Here is a 24,227-nt window from a genome sequence, read left to right as displayed (position 1 = left end):
CTATCATTCTGCAAAACTATCTTAAAACTAATGGAATTATGGTTACTGGTCCCAAATTTATCGCCATCCAAGCCCCTAATGCTTTAGGAATGTTGGGAAAGTTAAAGTCCTCTCATGTTACCAACCTATTTTTTGTTGCAGCTATCTGTGGTCTCCTTACATATTTGTTCCTCAATTTCCTGCTGACTATTTGGGGGCCTATAGTACAACCCTATCAAAGTGATTCCTTCCTTATTTTTCAGTTCTACTCATATATAGAGTCAGTGGGCGAACCCTCGGGTACGTCCCCTTTCGGTACTGCTGTGATGTTCTCCCTAATCAAAAATGCAACTGCCTCTACTCCTCACCACCTGTTCTATCATTCCTGTAGCATCTGTACCCTGGAACATTGAGCTGCTGTCCTGTTCCTCTCTCAGCCATGTTTCAGTAATAGCTATAAAAGGTAAGGAAAGGAGGAGGAAGGCAGTGTTAATCGGCGACTCTACAGTGAGGGGGTCAGATAGGCGTTCTTGCAGATGCAGACAGGAGTATCGGATGGTGGTTTGCCTCCCTCATGCCAGGATCCAGGATGTGTCTGGTCACATCCCAGAAATCCTGAAGGAGGGAGAGGAGCCGGAGGTCGTGGTACATGTAGGTACTGCTGACATAGGTAGGAAGAGGGAAGGGGTCATGAAAAGAGAATATAGGGAGTTAGGTAGACAGCTGAGAAAGAGGAACGCAAAGTTAGTAATCTCGGGATTGTTGCCTGTGCCGCGGGGGAGAGAGAACAGGAATGGAATGAGGTGGAGGATGAATGCGTGACTGAGGGACTGGAGGAAGGGGCAGGGATTCAGGTTCCTGGATCATTGGGACCTCTTTAGGGGCAGGTGTGACCTGTACAGAAAAGACGGGTGGCACTTGAATCCCAGGGGGACCAATATCTTGGTGGGAAGGTTGGCTAAGGGTACTGGGGGGACTTTAAACTAGAAAGGTTGGAGGGAGGGAATCGAGATGAGGTGACTGAGAGCAAGGAGGTTAGCTCGCAAATAGAGAAGGATTGTAGACAGTGGAAGAGGGAGGATAGACAGGTGATGGAGAAGGGGAGCGCTCAGACCAAAGGTCTGAGCTCTGTCTATGTTAACGCCAGGAGTGTAATGAATAAAGTGGATGAGCTTAGGGCGTGGATTGCTGCTTGGGAATATGTTGTGGTGGTCATTAGAGACTTGGATGTCTCAAGAACAGGACTGGGTGCTTCAGGTGCCGGGATTCAGATGTTTCCGGAAGGACAGGGAGGGAGGCAAAAGAGGGAAGGGAGTGGCACTGTTGATCAGGAATAGCGTCACGTCTGTAGACAAAGTGGACGCCATGGAGGATTGTCTACGGAGTCTGTGGGTGGAAGATTGGAACAGGAAGGGCTCAGTAACTTTGCTGGCTGTTTCCTATAGGCCACCCAATAGTAACAGGGATGTTGAGGTGCAGATAGGGAAATAGATCCTGGAGAGATGTAGTAATAATAACAAGAGTTGTCGTAATGGGAGTCTTTAATTTCTCAAACATTGATTGGAATATCCCTAGGGTAGGGGGTTTGGATGGGGAGGAGTTTGTTAGGTGTGTTCAGGAGGGCTTCCCGACAGAGTATGTGGATAAGCCTACGAGAGGGGAGACTGTACTTGATCTGGTGCTGGCTAATGAACCTGGACAGGTGTCGGATCTCTCGGTGGGAGAGCATCTTGGGGATAGCAATCATAATTCTATCTCCTTCACGATAGCATTGGAAAGAGGATCAGGCAGGCTAGGAAAGTGTTAATCCGGAGTAAGGGGAAATATGAAACCATCAGGCAGGAAATCAGACGAGTAAATTGGAAGGAGGTGTTCTTGGGGAAAAGTACTGAAGGAAGGTGGCGGATTTTCAAGGAATGTTTGTCTGGAGCTCTGCACGGCAACGTTCCGACGAGACACGGAGGTTTTGGTAGGTCACGGGAACCGTGGTGCATGAAGGTTATAATAAACCTAGTCAGAAAGATAAGAAAGGCATGCAGAAGGTTCAGCGAACTAGGAGACGTTAAGGATCTAGAGGAGTATATGGGTTGTAGGAAGGAGCTTAAAAAGGAAATTAGGAGAGCCAGAAGGGGTCGTGAGAAGGCCTTGGCGGGTAAGATTAAGGAGAACCCCAAGGGATTCTACAAATATGTGAAGAGTAAAAGGATGAGATGTAAAGGAATAGGACCAATAAAAGGTGAAGGGGAAAAGTTTGTGTGGAACCTGTAGAAATGGCAGAGGTGCTTAATGAATACTTCAGTATTCACGGTGGAAAATGATCTGGGTGGTTGTACTGCAGATTTGCGGCGGACTGAAAAGATTGAATATGTGGGCGTTAAGAAAGAGGATGCGTTGGAACTTTTGAATTGCATCAAGATAGATAAGTTGCCGGGACTGAATGGGATGTACCCCGGGTTACTGTGGGAGGTGAGGGAAGAGATTGCAGAGCCTTTGGCGATGGTCTTTGCGTTGTCGATGGGGACGGGAGAGGTTCCGGGGATTGCGGATGTGGTCCCTATATTCAAGAAAGGGAACAGGGATAGCCCAGGAAATTACCGACCGGTGAGTCTAATCTCAGTGGTTGGTAAGTTGATGGAGAGGATCCTGAGGGACAGGATTTATGAACATTTAGAGAAGTTTAGTATGATCAAAAGTTGTCAGCACAGCTTTGTCAAGGGCAGGTCGTGTCTTATGGGGGCATGAGAGAGGTGAATAGCGTTTCTACAAATAAGGTCCAGATAAAGGCTGGTATAGAGACACTTTACCTGAATGCACAAAGCATTCGGAACAAAGTGAATGAGCTGATGGTGCAAATCAGCACAAATGGGTATGATCTAGTGGCCATTACGGAAACGTGGTTGCAGGGTGACAGGGACTGGGTGCTGAATGTCCAGGGGTATCAAGTGTTTAGGAAGGATAGATGGGAGGAAAAAGGGGGTGGGGTAGCTCTGTTAGTTAAGGATAATATCAGGGCAGTAGTAAGAGAAGATATAGGGTCCAAACAGCAAAGCGTGGAATCGTTGTGGGTGGAGATAAGGAATAGTAAGGGGAGGAAGACGATGATGGGTGTGGTCTATAGGCCCCCAAATAATAACTTTTGAGGTGGGGCGGGCTATAAACAAGCAAATAATTGATGTGTGCAGAAACGGAATGGTGATAATTATGGGGAATTTTAATCTGCATATTGATTGGATGACCCAAGTCGGATGCGGTGGGCTTGAGGAAGAGTTCTTGGAATGTTGTCGGGATAGTTTCCTTGAACAGTGTGTGACGGAACCTGCGAGGGAGCGAGCTATCTTAGATCTGGTGCTGTGTAACGACAGTAAAAAGTCTGACAACACCAGGTTTTACGCCGGCATACCCACATCATGGCTGTGTAACGAGGCAGGTAGAATTAGGGATCTACTTGTGAGGGATCCTCTTGGGACGAGTGATCATAGTATGACTGAATTTTCGATGCAGGTGGAGGATGAGAAAGTAGGGTTCCGAACCTGTGTCCTCTGTTTGAACAGAGGGGAGTACGATAAGATGAGAGTGAAATTGGCGAATGTAGATTGGTGCAGATTGGTTGGTAGGACGGCTGAGGAACAGTGGAAGATTTTTAAGGAGATCTTTTTCAGTACTCAGCAGAAATATATTCCGATGGTAAAGAAGGAATGTAGGAGAAGGGATAACCAGCCGTGGTTATCTAAGGAAATAAAGGAGAGTATTAAATTAAAAACAGATGCGTTCAGAGCGGCTAAAAATAGTGGGTGATTAGAAGATTGGGAAAGATTTAAAAATCAACAGAATGACTAAGAAGGTGATAAAGAAAGGAAAGATAGAGTATGAAGCTAAACTAGCTCTAAATATATATGAAGAGGAGACTGGCTAGAGTGAATGTTGGACCCTTAGAGGATGAGAGGGGGGATTTAGCGGTGGGCGATGAGGAAATGGCTGAGGCTTTATATAAGTTTTTTGCTTCTGTCTTCACAGAGGACACGAATAGTTTGCCGGATATTAAAGATAGAACGATGGTAGGAGATGAGGGCCTTAATGCGATTACTGTCACTAGAGAGGTAGTGCTTGATAGACTAACAGGACTGAAGGTAGACAAGTCCCCGGGACCGGATGAAATGCATCCCGAGGTTCTGAAAGAAATGGCAGAGGTGATAGCGGATGCCTTAGTAATTATTTATCAAAATTCACTGGACTCCGGGGAAGTGCCGGAAGATTGGAAAACAGCTAATGTTACGCTGCTGTTTAAAAAAGGTAGCAGACAAAAGGCAGGGAATTATAGGCTGGTTAGTTTAACGTCTGTAGTTGGAAAAACGCTAGAATCCGTCATCAAAGAAGAAATAGCGAGGCACCTACAAAAGAATGGTTTGATCGAGCAGACGCAGCACGGATTCGTTAAGGGGAAGTCGTGTTTAACGAATTTATTGGATTTCAATGAGGATGTGACTAGGGCAGTAGACTGAGGGGAACCGGTGGATGTGGTGTTTTTAGATTTCCAAAAAGCGTTTGATAAAATGCCTCACAAAAGGTTGCTGCAAAAGGTTAGGGTGTACAGAGTTGGGGGGTAAGGTGTTAGCTTGGATAGAGAATAGGAAGCAGAGTTGGCAGTTGGTGACCAGTGGAGTGCCGCAGGGATCGATGCTGGGGCCTCAACTGTTTACCATTTACGTAGATGATCTGGAGGAGGGGGCTGAGTCTAGGGTGTCGAAATTTGCTGATGACACGTAGATGAGTGGAAAAGCAAATTGCGTGGAGGGTGTGGAAAGTCTGCAGAGAGATCTGGATAGGCTGAGCGAGTGGGCGAGGACCTGGCAGATGGAGTATAATATTAGCAAGTGCGAGGTTATCCACTTTGGTAGAAATAATAGTAGGAGGGATTATTATTTAAAAGGCAAAAAGCTGCAGCATGCTATGGTGCAGAGGGACCTGGGGGTCCTTGTGCACGAATCACAAAAACCCAGTCTGCAGGTGCAGCAGGTGATCAAGAAGGCGAATGGAATGTTGGCCTTTATAGCGAGGGGGATTGAATATAAAAGCAGGAAGGTCTTGCTGCAACTGTACAGGGTACTGGTGAGGCCACAGCTGGAGTAGCGTATGCAGTTTTGGTCACCGCACTTGCGGAAGGATATATTGGCCTTGGAGGGAGTACAGAGAAGGTTCAGTAGGTTGACACCGGAAATGAAGGGGTTAGCCTATGAAGAGAGAGTCAATAGACTGGGTCAATACTCGTTGGAGTTTAGAAGGCTGAGGGGAGATCTTATAGAAACATATAAGATAATGAAAGGGCTAGATAGGGTAGAGGTAGAGAGATTCTTCCTGTTTAGAAAGGATAGCAGGACTAGAGGGCACAGCCTCAAGATAAGGGTGGGGGGGGGCTGCAGTTTAGATCGGAGTTGAGGAGGAACTCCTTCACTCAAAGGGTGGTGAATCCTTTGAATGTTGGACCCTTGGAGGATGAGAGGGGGGATTTAGCGGTGGGCGATGAGGAAATGGCTGAGGCTTTAAACAAGTTTTTTGCCTCGGTCTTCACGGAGGAGGACACGAATAGTTTGCTGGATATTAAAGATAGAAGGATGCGAGGAGTTGAGGACCTGAATGCAATTACTATCACTAGAGAGGTAGTGCTTGAGGCACTCTGGGGTTGGGGGGGAGCAGTTTAGATCAGAGTTGAGGAGGAACTTCTTCACTCAAAGGGTGGTGAATCTCTGCATGTTGAAGTGATGGAGGCTACCTCGCTAAATATATTTAAGTCACGGGTAGATAGATTTCTAACAGACAGGGGAATTAAGGGTTATGGGGAGAAAGCAGGAAAGTGGAACTGATCCACTTCAGATCAGCCACGATCTTATTGAATAGCTGGGCAGGCTTGAAGGGCTAGATGGCCTACTTCTGTTCCTATTTCTTATGTTCTTATGAGCCTGGTTGAGTTCTTTGAAAATGTGACTAAACACATTGACGAAGAAAGAGCGGTGGATATGGTTTATGTGGACTTCAGCAAGGCCTTCGATAAGGTCCCCTATGCGTGACTTCTTGAGAAAGTGAAAGGGCATGAGATCCAAGGGGCTATTGCCTTGTGGATCCAGAACTGGCTTGCCTGCAGAAGGCAGAGAGTGGTTGTGGATGGGTCTTTTTCTGCATGGAGGTTGGTCACCAGAGGAGTGCCCCAGGGATCTGTTCTGGGACCCTTGCTGTTTGTAATTTTCATAAATGACCTGGATGAGGAAGTGGAGGGATGGGTTGGTAAGTTTGCTGACGGCACGAAAGTTGGTGGTGTTGTGGATAGTCTGGAGGGATGTCAGAAGTTGCAGCGAGACACATTTAGGATGCAAGACTGGGTGGAGAAGTGGCAGATGGACTTCAACCTAGATAAATGTGTACTGGTTCATTTTGGCAGGTCCAGTGGGATGAAGGAGTATAATATCAAGGGTAAGACTCTTAGCAGTCTTGAGGATCAGAAGGACCTTGGGGTCCGGGTCCATAGGACTCTTAAATCGGCCTCGCAGGCGGAAGATGTGGTCAAGAAGGCATATGGTGTACTAGCCTTCATTAATCAAGGGATTGAGTTTAGGAGTCAGGAGATAATGCTGCAACTTTATAAGACCCTTGTCAGACCCCACTTGGAGTACTGTGCACAGTTCTGGTCACCTCATTACAAGAAAGACGTGGAAGCTATTGGAAGGGTGCAGAGGAGATTTACAAGAATGTTGCCTGGATTGGGTGGCATGCCTTATGAGAATAGGTTGAGGGAACTCGGTCTTTTTTCCCTGGAGAGTCGAAGGATGAGAGGTGACCTGATAGAGGTTTATAAGATGTTGAGGGATATAGATGGGGTGGATTCTTAGAGGCTATTTCCCAGGGCTGGAATGGTTGCTACGGGAGGACACAGGTTTAAGGTGCTGGGGAGTAGGTACAGAGGATATGTCAGGGATACGTTTTTCACTCAGAGTGGTGGGTGAGTGGAATCAGCTGCCGTCGGTGGTGGTGGAGGCGAACTTGTTAGGGTCTTTTTAAGAGACTTCTGGATGAGTACATGGGATTGAGGATTATAGATAGGCCTAGTAGGTAGGGATATGATCAGTGCAACTTTTGGGCCAAAGGGCCTGTTTGTGCTGTAGTTTTCTATGTTCTAATATTCCAAACCCATGTACCATTCATGCCCTGAGTTTATCTGTCTTGCCTGTCAGGCCTCTTGCATTGAAATAAATACAGTTCAATCTAGACTTCCCTTGCTGTCTGCCCTGCTTTCTCAGACCCTGTCATGTTTTGTACACTCTCCCTGTGTTTTATTTCTCTGAGCCTTACTGGACCCATTCGCTGAGTTCTCCGCAGTCTCTGTATTCTGTGCTGTGGCTCTTTTTGATTTCTGTCTTTCGTTTCTCTACCTTTTACTTCTCCCCCTTACTGCCTTCTGTTTCTTTCCCCCTTTACTTCCCTCTGACTTCCCGCATCCGTTCCCATGAGTGATGGTAATGCCATTGAATGTCAGGTGGCGATGGTTGGATCTTCGCTCGTTGGGGATGCATGTTTTCCAGACTTTCTTTTCGAACCCCTACAATGCAGAGACAGACCATTTGGCCCATCAAGCATGCACTGGTAATAATCCCACCCAAGCCCTATTCCCGTAACCCCACTTACTTATTCTGCTAGTCCCCCAACACCAAGGGGCAATTTAGCATGGCCAATCAACCTAACCTGCATATCTTTGGATTGTGAGGAGAAACCAGAGAACCTGGAGGAAACCCACACAGTCAAGGTGAAAACATGTAAACTCCACATGGACAGTGACCTGATGCTGGAATTGAACCCAGGTCCCTGGCGCTGTGGGGCAGCAATGCCACCATGCCCGTCTTGCTGCATTTGGACATGGAATGGAGCGGGTTGTGGTGAGTGCTACTTGATAGCCCTGTTGATGATCCCTTCCATCACTTTACTAGTGATCAAGAATAGACTGATGGGGCAGTATTTGGCTAAATAGGATATGTCCTGTTTCTTGCATACAGGACATAGCTCAGCAATTTTCCACATTATCAGGTTGATGCTGGTGTCGCTGTACTGGAACAACTTGGTTAGGGGCATCATTATTACTCCGTAGTTTTTACTGCTCTCTCATTTCCTTGAACATTTGAAATACAAAATAGAGGCAGGAGTTGGTCATTTGGCCCTCGAGTCCACTCTGCTGTCCTATAACAGCTCATCTGCTTGCTTTAATTTCCACATTCTCATCCACGCAAAATTGCCTAGAGTGACAATTTTTTCCTCACAGTGTGGAGTGTCTGGAACAAGCTGCCTGAGGTAGTAGTAGAGGTGGGTACAATTTTGTCTTTTAAAAAGCATTTAGACAGATTGATGTAGAGGGATATGGGCCAAATGCAGGCAGTTAGGACTAGCCTAATGGTAAAAACTGGGCAGCATGGACAAGTGGGCCAAAGGGCCTATTTCCATGCTGTAAATCTCTATGACCCCTGATAACCTTTGATTCCCTTGCCTAACAAGAATCTATCTACCTTCGCTGTATAAATAATATCTATTACCCTACCTTCGGTGGCATAGTTCCAAAAATGCACAACTTACATAGAACACAGCACCACAGTACAAACAGGCCCTTCGGCCCACAAGTTGCGCCGATCATATCCATACCTACCAGGCCTATCTATAACCCTCAATCCCATTAAATCTCATGTACTCATCCAGAAGTCTTTTAAAAGACCTCAACGAGTTTGCCTCTTCCACCACCGACGGCAGCCGATTCCACTCACCCACCACCCTCTGAGTGAAAAACTTACCCCTGACATCTCCTTTGTACCTGCTCCCCAGCACCTTAAACCTGTGTCCTCTCGTAGCGACCATTTCAGCCCTGGGAAATAGCCTCCGAGAATCCACCCTATCTATACCTCTCAATATCTTATAAACTTCTATCAGGTTGCCTCTCAATCTTCGTCTGTCCAAGAAGAAGAGACCTAGCTCCTTCAACCTATCTTCATAAGGCATGCCTCCCAATCCAGGCAACATCCTTGTAAAGGATGTTTGGGGTAGTTCTTTACCCAGAGGGTGGTGAGGGATTGGAATGCCCTGCCTGCTGCGGTTGTAAATGCGCCTAGTTTGGGGGCGTTTAAGAGATCCGTGGATAGGTTTATGGATGAAAAGGGATTGGTTTAGGTTAGTGGGTCATTGTTTTTTAACTGGTCGGCGCAACATCGTGGGCCGAAGGGCCTGTTCTGCGCTGTAATGTTCTATGTTCTATGTTCTAAATCTCCTCTGCACCCTCTCAATAGCTTCCACGTCCTCCTTGTAGTAAGGTGACCAGAACTGCGCACAGTACTCCAAGTGGGGTCTGACAACGGCCTGTAAAATTGCAGCATTACCTCCCGACTCCTAAACTCAATCCCTCGATTAATGAAGGCTAGCACACCATACGCCTTCTTGACCACATCCTCCACCTGCGAGGCCGATTTAAGAGTCCTATGGAGCCGGACCTCAAGGTCCTTCTGCTCCTCAAGACTAAGAGTCCTACCCTTGATATTGTACTCCTTCATCCCATTGGACCTGTCAAAATGGACCACTACACATTTATCTGCGTTGAAGTCCATCTGCCACTTCTGCGCCCAGTCTTGCATCCTATCTATGTCTCGCTGCAACTTCTGACATCCCTCCAGACGATCCACAACACCACCAACCTTCATGTCGTCGGCAAACTTACTAACCCATCCCTCCACTTCCTCATCCAGGTCATTTATGAAAATGACAAACAGCAAGGGTCCTAGAACAGATCCCTGGGGCACTCCACTGATGACCGACCAGGAAAAGACCCATCCACAACCACTGTCTGCCTTCTGCAGGCAAGCCAGTTCTGGATCCAACTTCTGAGAGAAATGTTCTTGTCTCTGTCCTAAAAGTGCAATCCCTAGTTTTAAAGCAGTACCCACTAGATCTGGACTGACATACAAGAGGAAACACCCTTTCCACATTCACTTTGTTCAGACTGTTCAGGACATTACATATTTCAATCAACCTTCTGACTAAGGCTGAGCATTTGATTTATTATTGTCACGTGTATTGGTATGCAATGAAAAGTATTGTTTTTCTTGTGCCGTATACAAAGCATAGCGTTCATAGAGGAGAGGGAAAGTAGAAGGTGCAGAACTGTGCCACAATCATAGCTAGGGTGTAGAGAAAGATCAACTTAAGACAAGGTAGGTCCATTCAGAAGTCTATGGCAGCAGCGAAGAAGCTGTTCTTGAATTGGATGATATGTGTCCTCAGACTTCTGTATCTTATTCCCGATAGAAGAAAATGGAAGAGAGTATGTCCAGGGTGCATGGGGTCCTCGATTGTGCTGGCTGCTTTTGAGGCAGCAAGAAGTATAGACGGAGCCAATGGATGGTTTGCTTGATGAATTAGGGTATGTTACAAAGAACAAAGAAAATAACAGCGCAGGAACAGGCCCTTCAGCCCTCCAAGTATGCTACCCGACTTAACTAAAACCCACTACCATTCTGGGGATCATATCCCTCTATTCCCATCCTATTCATGTATTTGTCAAGACACCCCTTAAAAGTCACTACCGTATCTGTTTCCACTACCTCACCCAGCAACAAGTTCCAGACACCCACCACCTTCTGTGTAAAAAAATCTCCTTTAAACCTGTGCCCCCTAGTAATTGACTCTTCCACCCTGGGAAAAAGCTTCTCACTATCCTCTCTGTCCATGCCTCTCATAATCTTGTAGACTTCTATCAGGTCATCCCTCAGCCTCCGTTGTTTCAGTGAGAACAAACCAAGTTTCTCCAACCTCTCCTCATAGCTGATGCCATCCATATGTTCTCATGGGAACACAGAAACTAAAAGCTGGAGCAGGCTATTTGGCCCTTTGAGCAGCTCCACAATTCATTATGATCATGGCTGATCATCAAGTTCAATATCCTAATCACCAACATTCCCCAATGTCCTTCAATCTCTTTAGCACCAAGAACAGTATCTAATTTCTTCTTGAAATTAGACAATGTTTTGGCCTCAACTACATTCTGTGGTCATGATTCACCAACTGTGCAGGGAAAACTGCACACAATACTCCAGGTGTGGCCTCACCAATGCCCTGTACAATTGGTGAATCACAGATTCACCAACCTCTGGGTGAAGAAATTTCTTCTCACCTCAGTCCTAAAAGGTTTACTCCTGGGTGAAACGGTGGCACAGTAGTTGGTACGGCTGCCTCACAGCTCCAAGGACCTGGGTTTGATTCCTGGTTTAGGCCACTGTCTGTGTGGAATTACATATTCTGTGTCTGTGTGAGTTTCCTCCCACAGTCCAGAGATGTGCAGTTTAGGCGCATTGGCCATGCTAAGTTGTCCCTTAGTGCCTTGGGATGCGTAGGTTAGAGGAATTAGTGGGGTAAATATGTGGGATTACGGGCATAAATTCTGGATGGATTGTTGTCAGTGCAGATCCGATGGGCCAAATGGACGCCTTCTGCATTGTAGGGTTTCTATGATTCTATCCTAAAACTGACCTCTAGTTCTGGAATCCCCCACTATCAGGAACATTCTTTCTAAATCTACCCTGTCTAATTCTGTTAGAATTTTATAAGTTTCTATGAGATCCCCTCTCTCTTCTAGAACTCCACTGAATATAATCCTAATCGACGTAGTCTCTCCTCATGTGACAGACCTGCCATCTAAGGAATCAGCTTGGTAAACTTTTGCTGTAGTCCCTCTATAGCAAGACATCCTTCCTCAAATAAGGCCACGAAAACTGCACACGATACTCCAGGTGTGGCCTCATTAATGCCCTGTACAATTGCAGCAAAACATCCCTATTCCTCAAGACTCAAATCCCGTTGTTATAAAGGCCAATTTACCATTTGCCACCTTTACTGCCTGCTGTACCTGTGCACTTTCTTCAGTGACTGATGCACGAGGACACCAAGGTCTTGTTAAGTATCCACCGCTTTCAATTTACACACATTCAATTACTAATCTGTTTTCCTATTATTGCTACCAAAGTGGATAACCTCACATTTATTGACATTATACTGCATCTGCCAGATATATTCCCCACATATTCAGCCTGTCCAAATCACGCTGAAGCATCTCTGCATCCTCCTTACAGCTCATCTTCCCACCCAACTTTGTATCATTTGCAAACTCGGAAAAAAAATTTAGTTCCCTCTCCCAAATCATTAATATATAATGTGAACAGTCGGGGCCTTGTAGGACCCACTAGTCACAGCCTGCTGATCAGAACAGGACACATTTATGTCAACTCTTTGCTTCCTATCTGCTAACCAGTTTTCTATCCATCTCCAGAGATTACCTGCAATCCCATGTGCTTTGACTTTACACAAACAACTCTTGAAGGCTTGGTCAGAGTAGGTGCTATGATACATCCAGAAAGGATGCTTTCCATGGTGCATCTGTAAAAATGTGTGTGGTAGCAGACATGTCGCATTTCCTTAGCTTTCTGAGGAAGTAGAGGCGTTGGTGAGCTTTCTTAACTGTAGCTACAGTGTGGAGTGACCAGGACAAATTGTTGCTGATCTGGACACCCAGAAACCTGAAGCTCTTGAACATCTTCACTTCATCCCCATTGATGTAGACAGGGGCATGTCTCCACTATGCTTCCTGAAGACTTTGGCCCAACTCGCAGTCTGAGGCTGGCAGCTGAGCCTGGATTCGGTGCCTCTTCCTCAGTTTGCAGGGCTAAGCCCTGTTCTGGGACACTAATGGAGTTGAGATGGCTAGTGGAAAGAGCCACAAGCCCTGCTCCCTTTCTCCCCTGCCTCAGGATACTCATTCCTCATCACTCAATCAGCAGCCAGAAACTAGCACTCCCCTCCCTGCACTCCACAATTTCAGGCCTGCCTTTCTCCCCAAATTCTGGGCTGCTTGTTATTGTGGCTGAAGCTCAGACAACAAAACATGTCAGCAGCTGGCTCAGATTGTACAATGTGGGGGGCTGGACCAGATTTTAAAATCTCCCCAAGAACCGATTGAAAAAATGTAATGGTGTTGATCCATCTTCTGAGCCAGGGGTGCCCAACCCTGCATTTTACAGATTCTAACATCCTTAAACATTTGAAAGAATTTCTATAGTAAATCGTTTTACAGCCACCCTAATCTATATGCATTTTCACTCTTAATCTATATAATGTTATCTTGGATATTGGGATGTCGCTTCGAGAGAATATACAATAAGTAGCCTGAACATAAACCATGCGACTAGCAGACATTGTGCAGAATAATTTTCAATTTAGTTAACCGTATATGGTGTGCAGGAATTAGAAATATTCTTTCCTGTTGAATCTTTACTGTAAATCTGTCTGCTGAATAGGTACAGTTTACTAGTCCTGTGAGAGGTTGGTAAATTGACATTAAGCAAACATAGTAAGATGACTGATATAAAAATCCATCTGGTTCATTAATGTCCTTTTGGGAAGGAAATCTGCTGGCCTTACCTGGGCTGGCACCAGACCTACAGCAATGTGGTTGACTCTAAATGCCCTCTGAAATGACCTGAGTGTACCAGTTGCTACAAGGTCCGAAAGAAATGGAGCTTCCTCTCTAACAGCGTGATGGGTAGACTTACATCACATGAATTGCAGCAGAAAGCAGCACACTACAAATGCTGGCTTAGTCAGTAATGCCCATATCCTGTGAAAAATAAAAAAAATGAACTGACTGAACGGATTTCACATTGGAATCCACAAGTAGAGCTATCATGGAAAGAAGGAAATGCATTTTGCCTGTTGCACCATTTGGTGCAATCGCTGCATTTTAAAAGAAATTGCCCCTTTATTCCTTTGGCGGGATGACAGTTGAAATAAATCCCAATAAGAAATCAAGATATTACTGCATGTTGTAATACACAGTCCCTGAATGGATTTAAAGGTAAGACAGAAAAAGTCAAATGATGTTGCTTTTATTTTTTTGAAAAAATGATTGGTTAAACCAGAAACATCATTAAACCACTAGAAAAATTGCTGTTATCAGATGAAATCAGTTAAAGCATAAGCTTAATTCCTGGTGATTTTTCTAAAGATTTCAATAAAATTTGAGAATTAAACAGGTGCTCAGATAATGGAAAGTTATTTTTGCTTAAGTATTTAAACTATGTTACACAAATATACAAATAAATCTGAATTGAATTAAATGCGAAGCAACCAAGAAGAATTATAGCAGATGCAGCATTAATCATTAATGTAATATTAAGAAATTATAAATTGATTTCATGAGTCTTTGCTGTCAAAACTGTTTCTCTAATGCAAATATTAGGCTGAGCTAGAGCCATCACGAATAAATGTTATTAATTAGCATTCCTGAGGCCTTTCTTTTTAAACAGGAGTTGAACTTAACCAGAAATTATGGCTTTCCCACTCATAATTTGTCATTCCTATGAATATAAATGCACAGATTGTAAATTTAGTGTGCTGATTTCTACCTAAATCCCAACACTCATTCACAGTGTAAATTTCAGCAATGGGATATTAAATTGTAAAATCTACATCCGTATTCCAATCTCTGACTTGTGTTTGCTTAATACAAAGCTGGTCCAAACAAGTGTATTTCTAGAATTAGCTTCTACGATTACATGTAATTAACTAACAAGTTTTATACAGTCAACAAAGGTTGGCTGCTTTAGGCAAAAAAAAAGTGGAATTATAACCACTGCTTCAAATTTTCCACAGCACACATTTGTAAGTGTTCTCTTGTTAAAATTTACAGTTCCTCTCGCCCTATCTTTTGTTTTCTTTTCTCCCATTGGTAACCTCCACCTCACTTCCCATTTGCTTCATCACTTTCAGCCAATAAATCTCTCAGGTCTTCCATCCTACTGTAAACCTGTTCCTTTTTTCCTTTTGCTTCCACCATCCGCCACCCTTTGCATTTGCTTAAAACCACATACATGTCTAACTTTTTCTATTCTGACAAAAGTGATCAATTTCTGTTTCTGTTATTCTGTTTCTTTTGCTGTTTTCTGACCTGCTTAATATTTCCAATATTTTTCTGTTTATATTTCAATAAAAAAGTAAATTGATTTCACTGTATGCAGTTACTTGGTATTTGATATGCGTGCATTGTGCTTACATTAATGAAATCCAGAACCAATATTCTTAATTGATCAAAATGTTCAGTGGTATTATTATTTGCTTGAGATGATACAATGGCTTTTAAAAGTAGGTTCGCACAAAAACATCACAACTAAAAATACCATGAGTGAAATTTCACTCGACCAGGAGCGGCTATGTGTAGCATTTAATAAGAGTCTCTGAATTCAGGAAGTAATCAATCAAGATGCAACTCAGGAAACATATCATTTGCAATGCCTGTATGTGAAGGATTTTAAAAAATGTTATGGATTTGAGCATAAACTCCATCTAAGTCACCACAACAAATGAAATTATTTAAAGAACAATTATTTTTCTAGTTCTGTTGTGTATGTAAAACGCTGTGCTATAAGCAACTCAAGCCATGCAGACAAAATGGAAAGTTACAGTGAAAATGTCATAATATAACCATGTTATGATTTATGACAAGTAGATTCAAAATATAGTAATTTTCACTTCACACACAAATTTATTTTAAAGATCTATGAATATTTAATTTAAAGAATTAGAAATTTATTCTTCAATTGTGCACTATTATAGTTAGAAGTATTAAATACTAATTTGTCCATCTACGTATTGAAAAGAGGGAAGAACAATCTTAAAACTATAAGGCAGTCACATATCCAAATTAAATGAAAATCTACCTTTTTAATCAATAATATCCCCTTTAAATGGTGGTGGTGGTGGGAGGAGGAGAAGGATTGGTGGTGAAAGAAGCAAGTTAGCCTGTCCCACAATTTAAATGGCCCTTTCTGTCACAGGCTCTTGCTGCAGCTAATCAATGTCCAATATGGCTGCTAACTTTCCCAGCAAGGGTGTGAACCTGACTACCATCAATTTGAATGGATTTAAATGGCATAATGCAATATCTAACGCAGCCATTAGATGATTCCCCCCTCCAATATGATGTCACGCCAACAGGAATCACTATTACTCTCCAGCCTGTCGAGGTGACCACTCCAGGAGTGGAGCGGCCAGTGTAGCCCCCAGGTCATCAAGGACCTGGCAGGACAGTGCCCCTAGCTCAAATTTCCACGTTGGCACTTGCAGAAGACACTGCCAAGAGGTGGGGCTGGAGGCAGGGTGATGATGATGGGGTGGAATTGCCAGCATTGATGGCTGGGGGCAAGTGTGCAGTTAGGTGTCCTTATGTCTGATCACTGGAGCACTGCTACTGTTTTTAGGTCCCATCCTGCAAGAATGATGGTGCAAAACTCACTTCCCCCCTGCTTCTTATGACAAAGTGTCAGAAGATCTGAAGAGAGAGTCTGGCTGCTTCTTTGGGAGAAACATGTCAGATTTTAATCAGAAACTGACACTTGGCCATTTTTTGAGAATATTCCATGTTTTGATCACTATTTCGTATGATCAGATTGGACTGACTGCATTGTGAAATGATTAGAACAAATATCAAAATATTAAAAAGGATGACGGTGGCTAAGAAAATCATTGGTCTCTTAAGAGGATTGCACCAGGGAATTAATTACAAGGAATAAGCAAAGATTTTGAACAGTATTTCATCTGTCTTTACTAAAAATACTGAATTCATCCCATTAATAGAAGAAAATCAAGAGGAAGTTAACACAACCACAGGGGTGGCACAGTGGTTAGCACTGCTGCATTACAGAGTCCTGAGTTCAATTCTGGCCTTGGGCGACTGTGTGGACTTTGCACATTTTCTGTGTGTCTGCATGGGTTTCTTCCAGGTGCTCCAGTTTCCTCCCATAGTCCTCCTTAGTCCTCCCACAGTGAGGTGTCACAGGGACCAAAGCTGCCCTCAACTATTTACAGTTCACATGAATTACTCGGATGGATAAATTGCATATATTTTAGCCAAATACAAATATAGATAGGAAGTCAAGTTGTGAGAAGGACACAAAAAAATCTACAAATGAATAATAATAGGTTAAACCAATGGGCCAAAAATTGGCAGATGGCAGATAATGTAGGAAAATGTGCAGTTATCCATTTTGGTAAAAATAGTAGAAAAGCAAAGTGTGATTTAAATGGAGAAAAGCTACAAAATGCTGCAGTATAAAGGGGTTAATAAATCACGAAACATTAGCATGCAGAGACAGCAAGTAATTCGGAAAGCAAATGAAAGGTTGCCATTTATTGCAAGCGGTTAATAGCAGAAAAGTCTTCCTACAAAGTGTGTAGGGCATTGATGAGAGTATACAGTTTTGGTATCTTATTTAATTAGGGATATACTTGCATTACAGATAATCCTAGGATAAAGAGGTTGGCAACGGAAGCAAATTTGAGCAGGTCAACGTGTACTCATTAGCTTTTAGAAGAATGAGATTCATAAGAGGGGGCGATGCTGAAAAGGCGCATCAAATCACGGGGAGTCCAAAATTCGGGGACACAGTTTCAGAATAAAGAGTTGCCTATTAAGATTTCTTAGAAGATTGTGAATTTTTCTTTACCCCAACGAGCTCTGGCGGCCGAGTAATTGAATACGTATATAGCTTTTTTAACTGCCGGGAAATCAAGGGTCCACGCTAACTCTCTCCATTAAATTCTTATTCAGCATTTGGGGTTGTCTCATGAGAGTGGGAGGTCCAGAGAGGAAAGATTGACCATCCATGAATTTTTCTTTTATTTGGGATTTCTTCACTGTTTCAATAGGCGTCGAGTTTTACACTCGTTATACCTAGATGCAGACGAGGTCGGAGAATCTGGCCCTTAGTAAGTAAACTGGAATTTTGCCAAAAATGTGTAGTGAATATATTCTTGACATCCTCTTTCATTTCACAACTGGAAAAGAAAGAGACCGTCACCATCACACATTACGTACTAATCATCCTCATCTTGTAGGATACAAAGAACTGATTTATTTTGAATTCCACATTCTTCCAGAGTCTTTGACAGGTCACTAAAGCTTTTCCGAGGCACATCCATGGTTTCAACCACAGAGTTACCATAGTTAGCATTGCTCTTCCATTCAGCCACAGACAGAATTGTTTGTAGTGTGTCTGAAGGCCTGAAGCAGCGTTCAAATCTCTGTCCTGATGGGTACCTCACTGCAAGTTGCAATCTTGGCTCGGATTCCGATGGCTCATCGGGTAAAGCGGCTGCTTGGCTTTGAGATGATTGGATGTTTGAGGCTGTAGTGCTGGATTTAGAGAGTGACGGCTTATTTTCCTTGCTTGATTTCAATTTTTGTTCAAGGTCAGTTTGCAGATTAAGTCTATTGGTTTGTTGTTCTATAGTCCTAATTCCACAATCACTGGATTCTCTCCTTCCAATCGAAGGTAGAACTCTGTACCTATTTAAGGATGAGGATGGCCTAGATGGAATTTGATGGAGAAGTTCTGGGACATTTTCATTAGTCATTCGAGTGATCCTTGTGGGAGGATGTAACGTAGAAGGTGAAGTTGAAGGATCGTTGCTTGCATCACTAAAGGCAGACGGAACAGGAATGGGATACGAACAAGTCTCTGAACTATGAACATAAGCAGAATTAGGGCGGCTACGACCTTTTGCAGACTTAGGCCTTGGAACATTCATGGTGCTTGTCTTGGGCTCTATAATGTGGTGTACAGGAAGATCAAAAGAAGAAATGCTTTTGGATCCTGAGGGTGGCCTACTTGTTGGTTCTGCAGCTGCCATTTCATTCTTTTATAACTGTAAACAAATACAAGAATGGATTAAGAATAGCATTTGCAAATATATAAATGCTTTATCATATTCCAATGAATGCATCGCAAATGAAATTCTAACCAAATAAATGTGATGCAAAATATTTTTCAGGAAGAATAGGGAACAACATTAGATCCTAATTCGAGTCATTTTAAAGGGAAGCAAACCAGCCAGGCCAGTGACAATGCCTATAACTGGAGTGAAACACGCCCATAGGCAATATCCTGCAATTGGAGCCCAATTCAACAGGATGGGACACTACAGGGGTAATTTCACCATCGCATTGCACCCATTTTCAGGAGCAACGCAGAGATAAAGTCAGGCGTAAGACGCTTAGCACAACTGGCACCGGTTTTCGCGACTGGCGCTATTTTACGAGCGCTGGATTTCTGGCACGGTCAACCTCTCGCTGGAAATGGGCAGTGAGGTAGGTTAATCTATGAGAAATTTATTATAATGCTATTTTACATCTGCTTAGCAAGCCCAGCGTTCAATTGTCTGTGCCCCGTCCTACTTTATGACCTCGCCAGGAAAGGTTCTCACCGGTGAGGAATAGACACGCTCCCCATGAATGGACAGCAGTCGACTTGGCCTCACTGGTGGAACTGGAGATCATTGAGAACCCCCGGGAAGGCCAGGGCAAGGGGGTTGGCCCTTGGGTAGTGCCAGACTGACACCTGGGCAATGCCCATCTGGCAGTGCCGGGGGTAGGGCTAACGGGGAGAGGGGGCCCACTGCCACTCTGCAGCTATCAGTAGGGGGGCTTGCTGCCATTGTGCAGGGGTCAATGGATCTGTGATTGGTGAGGGAAGGCGGCGTTCTGCGATCGATCTGGGCGGCTGGGGAGGGGGGAGGTATCAACGTTGGCCGCATCCTGGGCTTTAGGGCCCCGCGACTGCAGGGCGTGGGGAGCTGCTTCAGGCTGCTGCACTAGTAGGGGCCCGATAGCTCTCTCTTCTATCAAACCATTGCTGCAGTTAATGCTCGTGCAGCATCAGGGGTCTGCATGTGCACACTATCTCCCTCTACTGGCTTTTGGGTATGTTAAGCCCTGCCCCTAGGCTTCTGCAGCGAGCAACAGGCTTGCTGATATTTTTGCAGGAAGGGTGCGTGTGTGGGTCCTGAAAACACACCCAAAAAACAGACCTGAAACTCTCCCAGTTTCAAGTCTGCCCAGCACGTAAAGAAAGTGGTAAAGTCACCCCCTACGGATGGGATCTTGAGCTCGCGCTCATTCTGCAAGATCACCAGTGGGGTTCAACTGGTGAAAATCAGAAATTGTGAACCATGCCTTTGATTTTTGCCGCCCCTTGTCGATGATGTAATCAGGTTCATCCCATTATGTGGTTGCCCACAATGGTTTCCATTCATTTAAATAAATGTAAATCTAATTAAATTCTCCAGATTCTCCTCCATCGTGAGATTTTCCTGATATATGTAAATGACTTGGTGTATAAAGCACAGTTTTAAAATCTGATGGTGATGAGAAACTTAGAAACATTGTGAACTTTGAGGAATATATTGCAGAATTTCAAAAGAACATAGACAAGTCGCTGGAGATTGTGGGCAAGTGGTAGAGGAAATTGAATGCACGGAGGTGTGAAGTGATTCCTTTTGGTAGAAAGAATGCAGAGAGAAATATTAAATATTGAGATAATATAAAGTGAAGAGTTTAATTTAGAGGGGGTGTCAGAGTAATGGGACCAGAGTGTATATGTGCATAAATCATTAAAAGAAGCAGGACAGGTTGAGAGCATAATTAATAAAGCATATGGCATCCTAGACTTTATCAATAGAGGCATTGCTTAAAAAAAAGCAAAGAAGTTATATTATACCTCTATAGAACACTTGTTCAGCCTGTACTGGAGTACTGTGTCTTGGTCCAGGCACTACACTTTAGAAAAGATATGAAGACATGATTTTGAATATCTCCATCAATTGTCCTCTCAACCTTCCCCAAGAAGAATAGTCCCACGTCTCCAATCTATCCATGTAACTGAACTTCCTGATGTTTGGAACTAGTCTTGTGAATCTTTCCTGCATTCTCCATTGCCTTTATTTTATATTAACTCTGCATTCTTCCTACCCATGTGAATCACTTCACACTTTTTTACATTTAAATTTCCTCTGCCATGTCTATTCGTTCTACCAACTTGTTTTCTATCCTTTTGATATGCACTATCCTCCTCACAGTTCATAAGTTTTCAAGTTTTGTATCTTTTATAAAGTTGTGTCCTGCACAGTAAGGTCACAATAATATATGTATAAAAAGACTGGGGACCCTGACAACAACTCATCTGTAGTGGATAAGTTGTTAGAAGTTATTCTGAGAGTCAGGATCTACAGGCAGTCAGAGAGGCAAGATCTGATTAGGGACAGTCAGCATGGCTTTGTGAGTGGAAAATCATGTCTCTCAAATTTGCTTGACTTTTTTGAAGGGATAACCAAGAAGGTAGATGAGAGCAACGCAGCTGATGTTTGTCTACATGGACTTTGACAAGGTACCACATAGTAAGTTGTTGCATAAGATTAAATCACATGGATCCAGGGTGAGGTAGCCAAATGGCTACAAAAGTGACTTGGAGATAACCAGGGTGGGATTTACACAGTTAATGGTAGGGCACTGGGGGGAGTTGTAACCCTCTTTGTTCTACATGTTCATAGCTCCTTGAAAGTGGAGTCACAGGTGGACAGAGTGGTGAAGAAGGCATTCGGCATGCTTGGGTTTCACTGGTCAGAACATTGAATACAGGAATTGGGACATCTTGTTGAAGTTGTGCAAGACATTCGTAAGGCCACACTTGGAATACTGTGTACAGTTATGGTCGTCCTTTTATAGAAATGTTATTAGTAAACTTGAAAAACCTGAGGGTTGAAAAGTCCCCTGGGTCACATGGGATACATCCTAGGATACTTTGGGAGGCAAGGGATGAGATTGTGGAGCCTTTAGCTTTGATTTTTGGGTCCTCACTGTCCACGAGGATTGTGCCAGAGGACTGGAGAATGGCAAACGTTGGAAATAGGAATGTCCCTGGTAATTATAGACCAGTTGGTCTTTCTTCAGTGGTCAATAAATTAATGGAAAAGATCCTGAGGGATAGGATTTATGACTATTAATCCTGGACAGTCAGCACGGATTCGTAAGGGGTAAATCTTGCCTCACAAATTTGATTGAGTTCTTTGAATAAGTAGCTAAGTGTGTAGATGAAGGTACAGCAGTTGATGTTGTATACATGAATTTTAGTAAGGCATTTGATCAGGTTCCCCATGGTAGGCTCATGAAGAAAGTAAGGAGGTGTGGGATAGAAGGAAATTTGACTGATTGGATAAGTAACTGGCCCTCTCATAGAAAACACAGGGTGGTGGTGGAGGGAAAATTTTCAGTTTGGAGGCCAGTTACCAGTGGTGTACCACAAGGATCCATGCTGGGTCCTCTGCTATCTGTGATTTTTATCAATGACTTGGAAGAGGGGGCTGAAGTGTGGGTAAGAAAATTTGCTGATGACACCAAGATTGGTGGAGTAGTGGATGAGGTGGAGGGCTCTTGTAGGCTGCAAAGAGACATTGATAGGATGCAGAGCTGAGATGAAAAGTGGCAGATGGAGTTTAACTCTGATAAGTGTGAGGTGATTCATTTTGGTAGGACAAACTTGAATGCAGATTACAGGGTCAATGACAAGATTCTGAGGAATATGGAGGAACAGAGAGATCTTGGGGTTCATATCCACAGACCTCTGAAGGTTGCCACTTAAGTGGATAAAGCTGTGAAGAAGGCTTATTGTGTGTTAATGTTTATTAACAGGGGGTTTGAGTTTAAGAGTTGTGAGGTTATGCTGCAACTATACAGGACCTTGGTGAGACCACATTTGGAATATTGTACGCAGTTCTGGATACCTCACTATAAGGAGGATGTGGAAGCATTGGAGAGAGTGCAGAGGAGATTTACCAGGATGCTGCCAGGTTTGGAGGGTAGGTCTTATGAGGAAAGGTTGAGGGAGCTGGGGCTTTTCTCTTTAGAGCAGAGGAGGATGAGAGACAACTTGATAGAAGTTTATAAGATGATGAGGGAGATAGAGTGGACATTCAGAGACTATTTCTTCGGGTGGATGTAGCTGTTACCGGGGGGCATAACTATAAGGTTCATGGTGGGAGACACAGAAGCGATGTCTGAGGTAGTTTCTTTACTCAGAGTGGTTGGGGTGTGGAATGCACTGCCTGCTGTGATAGTGGAGTCGGACACTTTAGGAACTTTCAAGCGGTATTGGATAGGCACATGGAGCACTCCAGATTGATCGGGAGTGGGATAGCTTGATCTTGGGTTCAGACATAGCTCGGCACAACATCGAGGGTTGAAGGGTCCGTACTGTGCTGTACTGTTCTATGTTCTAAACTAGAAACAGTGCAGAAAAAATTTGCTAGCCACCAGAATTTGATGTTTAAATTATAAGGAGAGGCTGCATAGACTGAGACTTTTTTCTCTGGTGTGTACAAGGCTTAGGGTGATCTTATAGAGGTCTACAAAATAATGAGGGGCATAGGTCAGCTAGATAGTCAATATCATTTCCCAAAGGTAGAGGTGTCTAAAACTAGAGGGCATGGGTTTAAGGTGAGAGGGAAGAGATACAAAAAGGTCCAGAGGGGCAATTTTTTTCACACTCAGGGTGGTGAGTGTCTGGAACAAGCTGCCAGAGATAGTAGTAGAGGCGGGTACTATTTTATTTTTTAAAAAGCATTAAGACAGTTACATGAGTGAGATGGCCATTGAGGAATATGGATCAAGTGCAGACAATTCGGACTAAATTAGTCATTTAAAAAAAAAGGTGGCATGGACAAGTTGGGCAGAGGAGCCTGTTTCCATGTTGTAAACCTCTATGACTCTCTGAATCTACATCTTATCAGTATGGGCTGGAATCCAGCCCGATCTTCAAGCAACAGATAAAAAGCTTTAAATATATTTAATACATTTTACACAGTTTTATATACATATTGCATACATTTTTATACATTTTACCTAAGATTTCAGAAACACAAAATAGCACAGTAACCTTGGCACTGAGAATCAAAAGAACTGACAGAAACAACTGCATATGACCCAGTTTAGTTTCCAGACTCTTGCCCTAAAATAGTTATAGGAAATAATCATAATCATAAATGACTGGATACTGTTCAGAACTCTTATATAGATAAGTACAGGGTGAAGACAGTGTCTGACTTGGTGAGCTATAAATTTTTAGAATATATATAAATTGGCAGTGCAACAAAAAAGTAACAAGAAGTAACTTTAATAGGTATAATATTGAAAAGTTTTTGCTGTTTTTGAGAGACTACACTGGTTAGTTGCCCATTCCTACTCCATCCAAAACAGAGGTTACAAAATAATATACTGACAGCGGAGGGTGGGAGGAGATGAATGGGGGCAATTCTCCCAAAAAAATTAAGTGCCCAATGGGAATTTTTCCTGCCCGTTT

General features: G+C 43.5%; 1 protein-coding gene across 3 annotated transcripts in view; it reads right to left on the bottom strand.

Annotated features, from left to right (window-relative positions):
- Positions 1–13,912: 13,912 nt before the first annotated feature.
- ubxn10 (UBX domain protein 10) overlaps positions 13,913–24,227 on the bottom strand; it is a 63,211-nt gene continuing 52,896 nt past the window's right edge. For 2 of the 3 annotated variants that reach the window (XM_080215252.1, XM_080215253.1), the window contains one exon: positions 13,913–18,744. In XM_080215252.1, the coding sequence (XP_080071378.1) occupies positions 17,914–18,729 (816 nt within the window). In that variant the 5' untranslated portion in view covers positions 18,730–18,744 and the 3' untranslated portion in view covers positions 13,913–17,913. Of the gene's footprint in view, positions 18,745–20,594; positions 20,634–24,227 lie in introns of those variants that run through there. The other variant, XM_080215254.1, reaches the window with a different exon arrangement.

This window comes from Carcharhinus amblyrhynchos, chromosome 30 (assembly GCF_965287045.1).
Source record: "Carcharhinus amblyrhynchos chromosome 30, sCarAmb.v2.hapA, whole genome shotgun sequence".
In the NCBI taxonomy this organism is placed as follows: Eukaryota; Metazoa; Chordata; class Chondrichthyes; order Carcharhiniformes; family Carcharhinidae; genus Carcharhinus; species Carcharhinus amblyrhynchos.
This window is presented reverse-complemented; position numbering and strand designations above follow the sequence as displayed.